Here is an 11,980-nt window from a genome sequence, read left to right as displayed (position 1 = left end):
TTGGAATATATATGTAGACATATAACATAAGCCAAATCGAATCTATCCAAATTTGGCTTGATATTAATTAGGTTTAGTTTAGTTTACCTTATTAAAAATAAATAAAAATCTGTAAAAATCACTAAAATTTAATTTTAATCAGATGCAAATTTATAATTAGTAAAAATTAATTTTAATCAATAAAATATAATTATAATTTATAATTAAAAATTAGTTATAATAATAAATAAAAGTTGATTTAAATCAGTTTCAATACTCATAACTCATACGCCATATACGAGATACTCCTTTATCTATTTGTTACATAATATAAAAAATTTTCATTTTAATTTGCGTTATATAATTAAGGGTAGAATGACAAATTAATTTTCCCATCCCATAATGTTCCCATCCCATGTGATCCATGTGTTTCGCCGAAAGGTGGAATGTTTTCACATTATAGTTTTTTTTTTTAATCTAAAACCCAACATTATTATGGAAATTTGCATGTAAATCATCAAATGTGGTCTCAGCTGATCACTGTTTGCATACCATAAGACTTTTTAAAGTAATAGGTGAGAATTGAATTTTAAATTTTTTTTTAAAGAAATGATATTTGTTTTTTTACCTAAAATAAGACTTGATTTTTATGATGAAGACTTGTTTTAAGCTATAATGTAATAGTGATTCAATTCTCAATTTATAGAAAAATGATTAATTTACTTTCCAGACCTTGATCCATATCTTATGCGTCAGATACGTTAAGTATGATAACAATAACATCGTATGAAAACATCTATTAAAATAAATCAAACCCAATCTCACATAATTATATTTCACATTATAGATAAAGAAGCATAATTAAAACAAGATCAGTTAATTAACAATAGTTGTTACAATGACCGTAGTAACTATTAACTACTAGAATGAAATGCATAACTTTGATTTTCCTCAATAAAAAATCAAACATTTACATGGTACAATTTTCGGACAATAGTCCTTTACTCAGAAGTTCAAGCATTGACAAGCTCAACTCTCAAACATGTATCAAACGTCGATATCCGAATCTCGATACTTTATAAAAGAAGCTACTCTTGTGTCTCTCGATACTTTATAAAAGAAGCTACTCTTGTGTCTCTCGAGTTTGCTAGTGAAAGTAACATTTTACAAGAAGGAATATCACAAACTAAAGCAAATTCAAAAAAAACAAAGAAAGTATAGGACTGAAGAACCCTAGAATTGATTTTCCTTAATATTACACCACACCACTCAAAAAGCAGCAAACTCTCTCTTAAATAACAGTACAACATACACCCTAAAGTGCCCATCAGTGTGATGAACAAAGGTTATATAGGAATTCCTGAAAATATGGATAGAGAATTTCCAAGATTTCCATTGATAGAAGCTTTGGTCATTTACCTACTAGGCTACTAACAATGAACTCATGTTAGCTTATGGTACATAGCTCGCTCACTTTGCAAGCTCAAAACGTTTTGTCGTCTAAAATCATATCAACTACTTGCTTTATCCGCGTTGCCCTTGCGGTTGGCAATCCCGCAATTCTTCAGATAATATAATATCTCCTCTTGATTTCTGAAGGTTATGATTCTCTTTGGATCATGTTTACAAGGTCCTCCACTATTTCTGACATGGGAGGTCTGAATTCTGGTTCGGCCTGAAACAAATTATGGGCATGAAGCGGTTTTTAGAGCAGGGTTTTCGTCTTTTCGATTAGAATGTCGTAACTTGTAAGCTAACTCATAGAACAGAATATTTGTTGGAAACTGACCTGTACACAAAGGGAAATTATATCTGCAAAACGGGATAGTGATTTCGAGGGATACGATCCATCTAGTGAAGGATCTACCATCTTCGATAATGCATCAATGTCATGCAGCTGGGGAATAGCCCACCTTACAAGAAATTGCTCAGGTCGTGGTCGTGTACTGCAATCATAAAAAAGATTATATCAAATAGTTGAAGTTGTTGGAAATGCTTCACATGTGAGGAAGATCCCACGTCGCCAAAAAATAGTGGGTTGTAGACTTGTATATAACGCTTGATGGGTAATCCTCCTAATACCATATGGTTTTGGGAAAGAGTGAAACTCATCATATGTGCTCATTATCCATGGGTTTGTGGGGCCAAGCCCATGGGTACCACGTGGGTGTGTCCACACAAGTGCGCCCATGAGGCGATCATGTGACAAACTGTCACGGCCTAACAGAAGTACAAACATTAGCAGTTTTTGGAAACAACGAAATGAAAAAACTATAGAATTTGTGTCAAGACCAAACCTGTCATAGGATTTTCGTCCAGTAAGAAGTTCCAGCATGACTACCCCAAAGCTAAAAACATCACTTTGTTTAGTATATGTTCCTAACTCGAGTTCTGGTGCACCATAGCCACCTGAAACCTGCAGAGAATGGAAACAGCCTAAGACACCAATACACTGAAATAATATATAGACAGAGATCCCTGAAACAGTAATTACCTGAGCAGTATAAGTGTGGGATAGCACAGACGCTAGGCCACAGTCCGATATTAGAGGCTCAAATTTATCATCAAGGAGAATATTAGCAGATTTGAAGTTCTTATGTACAACGGGTGGTTGACAGACCTCGTGCAAGTACCTTTACCGCAAAACAAAAAAAGAAAGTTAGCCCGTTTCTAATAAAGGTAAACACCAAGCTCTGAAAGATATACAAGCAGTATACAGAGAGTTTTCCAAGCTTACTCAAGGGCTTTTGCTGCACCAAGTGCAATTCTAATACGTGTATTCCATGAAAGTCTTTTATGAATCTCGTCATCGAGATGCAGTGCATCATACAATGTAGCATTGTTGCAGTATTCGTAGATGATCAGCCGTTGCCCGTACTCCGTGCAGTATCCAACAAGCTTGACAACACTTTCATGCTGAATACTAGAGATCAAAGAAACTAGCTGGGAAAATTCATCTTCTCTCTGCTGTTTTGAAGTGGCATTGTTGAGTTTCTTCACTGCCACAAGCTACAAAGACAAAGAAAGCCAGTGAGGCGCAACACCAACGGCCACAGATCTACACCGATAAAAATGAAAGGGGGAGGAAAAAGAATAACGAAAAGATTTTTGTTGTACTTTAGACACTTGTAACAAACAAAGACATCGCATATATGTATGTGGACCAGTGTAACATGATTCATTAGCTCATTCTCCTTTTAAATTAGTAATTCACTTAAAATAGCCCAAAATAGCCCAAAACCAACAATAATTCATTTTTTTTGATTTGTGATTCATGAAGAGATCTAGATCATGTGCACATAAAATTTTTTTTTACCTTAAACAAGTTGCCTAAAAAATGCTAAATGATGCAACACAAGAAACGCATGAATATATTCTATGAACAAAATGCATATTTTAGGATAATAAGTAGGCATATAGCTACTCGAAGTTGTGAAGTATCTATTATATAAAAAGGTAGATTAGATCCCATCTTACCTTTCCATCCGGAAGTTCAGCTCTATAAACACTGCCTACCATGCCTTCACCGATGAGATTCATTTGAGAAAAGCTGTCAGTATACTGTTGAAGTGAGGCAATGGTGAAGGACTTTATAGAGCTCGGGAAAGACGACTTTTGTGTTTCAGTCACTGTTGGTGATATTGGTTTCAAATTTATGTTCTCATTAGAATAGTGACGAGGAGGGGGCACTGGTTGCGTCTTCATCGAACTGAAAGTAGTCTCTGTCATGTCTATGCAATGAGCATCCTTAATCGGGGCAACTGGAGAAGCCTCTTTTGCAAATATCACCGGTTTCTCATCTACATTGCTCAAAGATGGGACTTTAAAAGATGCCTCTTTATACGCTGCACAAACACGAAATATAAGCCATATTAGATTTCATATTGATAAATAAGGAGGACTAACGGTCTTGCAACGAGGACAAAAGTTTCCATTCCAGCCTCACCTTTACCAGCTTGAGTATTAGTTTGCGGTAAGGAATCATTATATTTTGGTTTTTCACCTTTCCCATTCAAGGGTTTTACATTCCCTTTGGTAAACCCATCACCTGTTTGCCTTGCCTTGCACCATTTTGCGAAACAAAACCACATCCCCAGCACAATAGCAAGAAGAATCAGCACAACAACAGCCGCAGTAATAATGGATTTCATGTATTTGCTTGACTTTGAGGTATTTGATGTGTCAGTAGATGGGCTATCAGACGGCTGCTTGTGTATTTCTTCGGAAGGGTGCTGTCCAGGCAAAGATGAATTTGTTGCAGGCGTTAATGTTGGGGATGCAGAAGGAGGAGATGGAAGAACACTGGTATTGAACGGGTTTCCGGTGCTTCTGCAAAACCAAAAGAAAAGTTAAGCTTTGTGCCTGTCGTGACTCTTGTGCAAAGCATGTAGACTTTTACAACAGGATAATCATATAAGATTTAACAAGTGTTTTTACTCCAATATAATTCGAAACCAAAGAATTTATTAGTAAATGGCTCCATCGAGAATGGACACGATCTCCCACAAATAATAAAACAAATCAATCCAACAATGTGTCTGCAGCCTGTGCATAAGAGATCTCACCTGAAATTCGGAATAGTCAGCAGTCTTGCAGGTATAGGGCCAGAGAATTGGTTGTTCTCTATATTTCTGTACGACAGGAAGCCATTAGGGGACAACCATTAGGCTTAAATCACTTAAATAAAATCTTTCCAATGTCTTACAATTCAGTCAAGGGGAGGTCTTGTATGACATCAAGGAGTCCTGAGAGTTCATTAGACTGCAAGTGCCTGCAATATTATAGAATGAGACCTAAGTAAGTGCTTGAACCAGGATTAGAAAAAGACCTTAATGAAACAAACACTCACAGTGTCGTAAGAGAAGACAAGTTCCCCATCGATGGTGGCAAGGGGCCTGTTAAGTTATTTTCCGAGAGATCCCTGCACCAAATGCAACACCATACAAGTGACTACGCTAAAAATACTATAACACGAATGTTAAATGATAACTTGTAAACACGGAACGACTAATTACAAGTTGATTAAACCATGATGTAGTTGAAAGCAATCGGGTATACCCCCCGTCAAATTGTTCTTGTTCAGCGACCTGAAGACAAAACCAAACCATGTTTTTAGAACACAAAATTCCAAAGAATCGATGTCCCAACAGAGCTAAGTACAAGTTAAAGCATAGCTTACAAGTCAGTCAATTGACTTAATGGAGACAAGTCGGGAATGCTTCCAGTAAACTGATTATCGGAAAGGAACCTAAGACAACATATTGTTATTGATAAGACGCTCGTAATATTTACAGCTAAAGAGTCAGAAAACGACCACAAAAAGCAAGGTAAAAAAGTTGCACTTACAAGGTCTGGATAGTCGGAGGTAAATTAGCAGGAAGTGTACCTCCGATGCGATTACCACTGAGGTTTCTGTATGATATAAGTTTGAAAAACAATCATTCATCAAGAAAATTAAATGGTGTAGATAAAATGCAAAAGATGGATGACTCACATTGATATAAGTGCTGAGAAAGAATTCAAATTAGTGCCTAATTCTCCTCCCAAATTAGCATTATTCAAAGATCTGCCATCACAAACCGCAGATTATTGTTTTAGACTAAAAATTTAAAAGAACTGGCATTATTTTTAGAATTTGACAAAAATTAATGTACATTTGATAAGAATAATAGAACCTACATTCCAGTAATGTTGGAATTGACACAAAGTACACCTTGCCAAGCTTCCAAGCATGGGTCTCCTCCTTGTGGAATCCAACCAGGTAATGGAGGACTTCCCAGAGCAGCATATAAACTATTTATTGCAAAAACTGATGCAAAAAAATATATTACCAAATACATTTTGGGTGTCCAATAAACAACAATACCTTTAAGGAATCAAAGCCGTTTTTGACATTTTACCGGTCCTAGACAAACCGAAAGAATGGTCTGAACTTTGACAAGTGTTTGAAAAAATAACAGAGACGTACGCTATATATCATAATCATTATTATAAATGTAGATGGGCCATATACTTTGTAATTGATAAGAAAACTAATCATAAATTGTAATTTCTGAAGTGTCTACTTCATTAACCATAATTTTCGGATATTAGGGCTCTTTTTAACTATAGCCCCTAGGATTATGTCTACCTTGCCTAGAGTAAAGAATGACCCGTAAGAACAAACACAACCAAAAGCTAAGTTTATGATTGATGCCCCTTATATCTTATTTTCTCTGTCACGCCCCCATGCACCAAGAGCCCTTTGAGTTAGAACCGTGGGTCCCTTACAAGGCTCTTTCATTTGGAGGAAGGTGATGAGATTCGAACACAGTGACGAGGGTTCTTAAACTTGACCAAAAGCTTAAGCTTATGATTGTGCCCAAAATATGCTATTTACACTATCAAGTACAACACACCATTAATAGAAATTCAAAATCAATCAAATGTAAAGAGTATTACCATCATCTGGATGAGTAAATCCACCACAAAAAGACACCATTAACATCATTATCAACCCAAGAGCAAACTGTTGCTGAACTTTGAAATTAAAATTCAAAATTGAGAACTTCATCTTGTTATTGAAGGATTCAACACAAAAGCAAACAAATTTTCCTTCTTTTCTCTTTTTTGAGTATTTTCTGCTTAATGAGCTGCAATGAAGACCAAAAAAGAGGGAAGATTTAACATCACATCATTCAAATATTCAATAGGAAAAAGCATGAATCTCAAAAAGCATTGAGGGATTTAAATTGAACATTCAAAAAAGCAGCATCTTAAAGCTTCAGAGAAGAGAAAGTAAGCATAAACCAATACTAAATTCCTTTTAAATTACCCATAAATCAAGGAAAGATTTAAACTTTTCAAAACAAAAACAAACAATGTACAAATTCAGCTCAAAGTACCCAGAAAAAAATTATTTTGAGAGAGAAATTAAGTTGTTTTCATCATCAAATTCATCTTAAATTACAAAAACATAAATGGATGATAAATTAGTAGTAAAAATTGAAACTTATTCAAACTTACAACAACAAAAAATGAAGAAATTCAGCCCTTAAAGCACCCAAAAAAATTATTCCTATTTGAGAGAGAAAATTTGAGTTAATTTTCAGTATCAAATTCATTTCAAAACAGCAAAATTCCATGAAAGATGAGAAATTGGCAGTGAAGATTTAAACTTTTTCAAACTTAAAATAAAAAACAATGTATAAATCCAGCCCTTAAAGCAACCCAGAATTTTTTTTTTTTTTTTTTGAAATGGATAAATTAACAAAATTATCAATGAAAAATGAGGATTTCTTGGTAAAGATTGGAACATTTGAGCACTTACAAGTTACAACAACAAAACAATGTAAGTATTCGGCACCAAATCAGCAATATTTCAAACAAAATTCTTTTATATTCTTGGAAATGAGGGAAAAGAAATTAATTATGGAATTCATAGGGTATAATTCTACAGAATTAAGGAACAGGGCACAAACCAAAAGGTAAGAGAAAAGCTGGTTAAAGACGCTCCTTTCTTTTATCTCTCTAATCTCTCTCTAGCTAGTTGAGTGAGCCTACAAACGGCTAGCAAGTTTATTGTTATTATAATGTTACTATTCTTATAATTGATATTTTATGAAGTAATACAATAATATGTTTAGAATAATTTATTTATTGATAAGTCATAAGTGTGCGATTTCATTGTGAAAGAATTAAGTTTTATCTTAATTAAATTATATTTTTTATTTTTTTAAGTAAAATTTTAATTTTGATTTTTTTAACTAAATTCTCTCATTTTCTCGTCTTACCATGTAATGAAAAAACATTTTATCGTGTAAACTATGAATTTGCGTTATACAATAAGTAATGTATTATTAAAAGTGATCACTTTAAGATTATAAATGATCATCTTTATATTGTAATAAGTAATTATTGAAAAAATAAATAATTACTTAAAAGTTATAAATCACTTTAAAATAATAAATTTATATTGAATCAGTCCTATAAAAATAGTTTTACTATGAGACCATCTTATTTGAGAATTTGTATTTTGGTTGATGGTTATTCCCTTGAGGGAAGGAAACTTAAGTTTGGTGTGTTGTGTAGGATTAGAATTAGGATTAGGAGAGTGATTCTTTTGTTAACTTAAAGGTTATAAATGCATAATGTTGTAAAGAACTAACAATAAATGCATAATGCCGTTGTATCTGGTCATGCAATATTTAATGCCGGTTCAAACTCCTTAATTTGCTTATCAAATACTCTTAAGTGAACAAGTCTGATGTAGAGTTAAGTGCACAATATTTTCATCATCTCTTTGTTTTTTTTTTATTTTTTCTATATATTTTATATGGCAAATTAAAAAGTTCGAAGGGAGTACCCTTTAAATTTAAGGTTGATACATATTATTATAGTATATTAAGACTAACACCTAAGTCTAAGATTAGTACACTAGACTGTAGTGTGCACTAAGTCCATACAAATCACAAGATAGACCAACTCTACTTGTAAAATATTTTTTACTAGACTTTATAGAATCCCACTTGGCTGAATTTAGTTTTTTGACTAAAAAGTTTAACCTAATTTTTTTATTATAATATTTTTCAAATTATGATGTACTAATTTTTATTTTAAGTTTCAAGATTTATTAGTTTTTGGCTTTGTTTAACACTAGAAATTTGATGGTTATTGAGTTTCACGAAAATATTTTTAATTATGGTTCACATATTATTTTTATATTTACTTTAAGAATTAAAATCAAAATAGAAAGAGTATCGAATGGATCGAGAGTGGAGACAAAAGAGTAGAGCAGTAAGTTGGTATACTTTGCCAGTATAAATAGGCCCACTTAGATATGTAGTTTTCTTGCATGCTAATACTTCTTGTGAACTTGTGATTTTGTGGGTCATACTTCATTTTTGAATCTCTTAAAATTATTGGTGGATAATTTTTGTGTCCGTAGAGATGACTACAATATTTGTATACAATATTTGCTCGACTCTTAAGCATAGAAAAACACCACTTCATAACATCTATGGTATTTCTTTTAGTTTGTGTCTCATATTTGTTGGATATATAATCAAAATATAACGATAATATAATTACAATATTTGTGAAAATAAATAAAAAAAAGAGAAGTAAAGATTTAAAATTTTGTATTGAATGATCGTTTGAGCACTCATTAGACTTGTTTAAGAAAATATGTTGTTTGAATAAAATTTCAATAGCTTAATTCTGGACTCCTATGCTCGTTTGAGCACAAAAGTCATATGATCGTTCAACAAAAAAAATTCGTATGATTGTTCGACCACAAAAGTTTATTGGGTCGTTTAAGTAAGAAATGTTGTGTTGGATAAAAAAACTACCCGGTGATTTCTAGTTGTTATAGAGTAGTAATACTTAGGGAAGTTTCTAAGTAAATACTTTAGTGCTATGTTTGAGAATGAGGATTTTATTTGAAAATATAGTTTTGACTTAAATTTAATGTTTGACAAATAAAAGAATTTTTAAATTTGGATTTGAGTCAAATCCACAATTGTTATAAAAAGGTTGAAGATGAGGATTTGAGAATGACCTCTCAAATTCTACATTAATAATTTCATATTTGAAATCTATAATTTGAAATGAAATACTTATTCCCAAACACAACCTATAAAAGTTTCGAATTATATTTTAGTACCTTTTATACATTGGAATTGTATTTTGGTACCTTTGATACATTGAAAATAACTTCAAACAACAATTTTTAGCGTAGCACATCAATTTTCAAAATTAAAGCATTTCAAAATTCTTCAAAAGGTTTTAATTATAACTCATAAGCCAACCATATCTTCCAACTATAATATTTTTCATTTCCCTAATATAGATTATTATTTGATATGTATAGTCTCGGGCACTATATATATTTTACACCCTATTACGTAGTATTTTTTTTGTTTCATTCACTTTACTATATTTATCATTTAAATATGTAATTTCTTTTAATATATGCATAAATATATTATACAGGTTTATAACAAAAGAAGTAATGTAAATAGTAATTTGCACATATCACCATCAAGTTGTTTAAAGGGTCCCAAATTTTTCACTTTTTTGCATGGATTTGCTTTATTGCTCCCCCAAAAAGTTGTCATCTTCCATGATCATTTATCAATAGCCCTACAACATACTCTATGGACAACAAATAGTATCTTAGATTATAACAATTTCTATCTTGGCTAGATAAGCCTTACAGATTTTGCTTGAAATGAACATATTTGGGCCACTTTTAAAAAGCAAAGGAAGTAATTTACAAATTTTGATCGACATACTTCCTAAGCTAAGTTATAGTTATTATAGAAATAGAAATGGGCGTCATAACAAAAGAAAACGTATTTAGACAAATTTTTAATGTTTAGGGCGGCTAATTTTTATAACTTTATTTATTTTGAACTTTAATTCAACTTTTATTTGGTTTAATTTAAACAGTTCTAAAGACATGAATGATTTTAATAGATAAAGGACATTTTGATACCTTGTAAGGTAAATCCATATTATTAATCTGCCCTAACCAAAGTGGAGAATGGTTTATTTTTGTACTAATAATAAATTAAAAATTTTAAATTTTTTTGAAAAAATTTCGAAATATATATTTTCATACGACTTAACAAGTCCGTCAATATAATAAAAAAATCAATAAATTACCCTCAATTTGAGCTAATTAAGTTCCAATTCTAAGCTAAATAGAGTAATTCTTTAATACTCAACCCCAATGAAAGATTTGCACCAAGTTAAACCACAACTTGTAAATTGTAACTCGTGAGGACATGATATTATAAAAAGGAGATGTGTGAGCCCCAAACTTAGTACTACCAATACAATATGTTGTTTGTATTACATTACCGAAAGATACCACTTTATATTGGCAAAATGTGTCAAAAAGATACCAAGTGATTGTATATTCTTGCACTTCATCATATTTATATACAAGTCCTAAAATCTATCCACTTGATTTCTTATACAAGTGGGAAAAGCACCCATCAACAAAGGGATGGACAAAAGTAATTAAGGGGTAAAAAGGGAATATCATCCTAATCCTATAATATTAGCTAATAAATAATGTAACAACCAGTTAGGCAATGCAAGACTTGATTAAAGCCAATAAATAATGTAATGTTAATGCATGGCTGCTGCTTTTAGATGCAACAACTGGTTAGGCAAGACTTGATTTATTGCCAAATATACTTGCTCACTAAGAAACATGATGTCCAATGAAATTTGAAAGTTATCGTATTAAATGGCTTAAAACTAGGTACTTAAATTAAGAGTTTTCTTGTTCTATAATTTTTCATAATTAGATGCAACATATTATGACGTGAATGGAATTTATCTTGATATATGATGTAAGAAATTTATTAATGATTGGTGTTAAATATTTTCTTGGTGTAATTTATTGTAAAATTTTACATAGCATTTAGATATCGGAGAATCGGGTTTTGTTTTAGTTGAAGAGCAAGTATCACTTTTCAGGAAAGGTCATGAATTTGATTTTCACTTAACTCTCTACTTTTCTCAATCTACCATGTAATACAAAAAATAGATATTAATTTTAATCCTACTCAATTACATTAACCCAATGCCATTAAGTGTTTCCCGGAGTAGGGTTTGAAAAGGTCGAATGTATACAATTTTACCCTTGTTAGAACTACACTAACAAAGAACTTGTTTTCAATTAACTCTTTTAACAAACATCATTTGTAACTTCACATGAACATGAAGTGCACATAAGTTCAATTCATCTATCAAGCTCTATTGAGTTACATTTAGAATTTTTCACTTCAACTTTATTAGTATGTGTGATATGATGTGATGACACTTCTATATGAGAGATTTAGCAATGGTCGATAGTTAATAGCTGATTGGAGGAACTGATTTGACCAATGGACTTTGAATACGCTACTTAGTGCAACTTGTTTAAAATTAGCTTATTCATACTAGAAATTGTTTCAACCAACTAATTTACCAAACATTAAAATCATATGATTTAATCACCCAACTA

General features: G+C 31.9%; 1 protein-coding gene across 2 annotated transcripts; it reads right to left on the bottom strand.

Moving 5' to 3' along the window:
- Window positions 1–790: 790 nt before the first annotated feature.
- On the bottom strand, window positions 791–7,532 carry LOC130815360 (protein STRUBBELIG-RECEPTOR FAMILY 3-like). Of its 2 annotated transcripts, none has more exons than XM_057681805.1 (17): window positions 7,440–7,532; window positions 6,421–6,611; window positions 5,659–5,788; window positions 5,474–5,545; window positions 5,326–5,391; window positions 5,159–5,227; window positions 4,995–5,066; window positions 4,829–4,900; window positions 4,685–4,750; window positions 4,545–4,610; window positions 3,926–4,308; window positions 3,457–3,824; window positions 2,717–2,988; window positions 2,474–2,612; window positions 2,277–2,395; window positions 1,769–1,925; window positions 791–1,654 (listed from the first exon to the last, which is right to left on the bottom strand). In XM_057681805.1, the coding sequence occupies exons 2-17, from the start codon at window positions 6,530–6,532 to the stop codon at window positions 1,580–1,582; spliced, it is 2,238 nt and encodes a 745-aa protein (XP_057537788.1). In that variant the 5' UTR covers window positions 6,533–6,611; window positions 7,440–7,532; the 3' UTR covers window positions 791–1,579. The 2 variants fall into 2 exon arrangements, with proteins under 2 accessions (XP_057537788.1, XP_057537789.1); XM_057681806.1 differs by having other exon boundaries at window positions 7,289–7,526.
- Window positions 7,533–11,980: the final 4,448 nt, after the last annotated feature.

The sequence above is a fragment of the Amaranthus tricolor genome, chromosome 6 (assembly GCF_026212465.1).
Source record: "Amaranthus tricolor cultivar Red isolate AtriRed21 chromosome 6, ASM2621246v1, whole genome shotgun sequence".
Classification (NCBI taxonomy): domain Eukaryota; kingdom Viridiplantae; phylum Streptophyta; class Magnoliopsida; order Caryophyllales; family Amaranthaceae; genus Amaranthus; species Amaranthus tricolor.
This window is presented reverse-complemented; position numbering and strand designations above follow the sequence as displayed.

Excerpts from the sequence above, each read along its gene's own strand:
- LOC130815360 (XM_057681805.1), bottom strand. The coding sequence starts at position 6,532 with ATGAAGTTCTCAATTTTGAATTTTAATTTCAAAGTTCAGCAACAGTTT. Across the intron at positions 3,825-3,925 it reads TAATACTCAAGCTGGTAAAG|CGTATAAAGAGGCATCTTTT; the intron begins GTGAGGCTGGAA and ends GTGTTTGTGCAG. Across the intron at positions 1,655-1,768 it reads TAATTTCCCTTTGTGTACAG|GCCGAACCAGAATTCAGACC; the intron begins GTCAGTTTCCAA and ends AATTTGTTTCAG.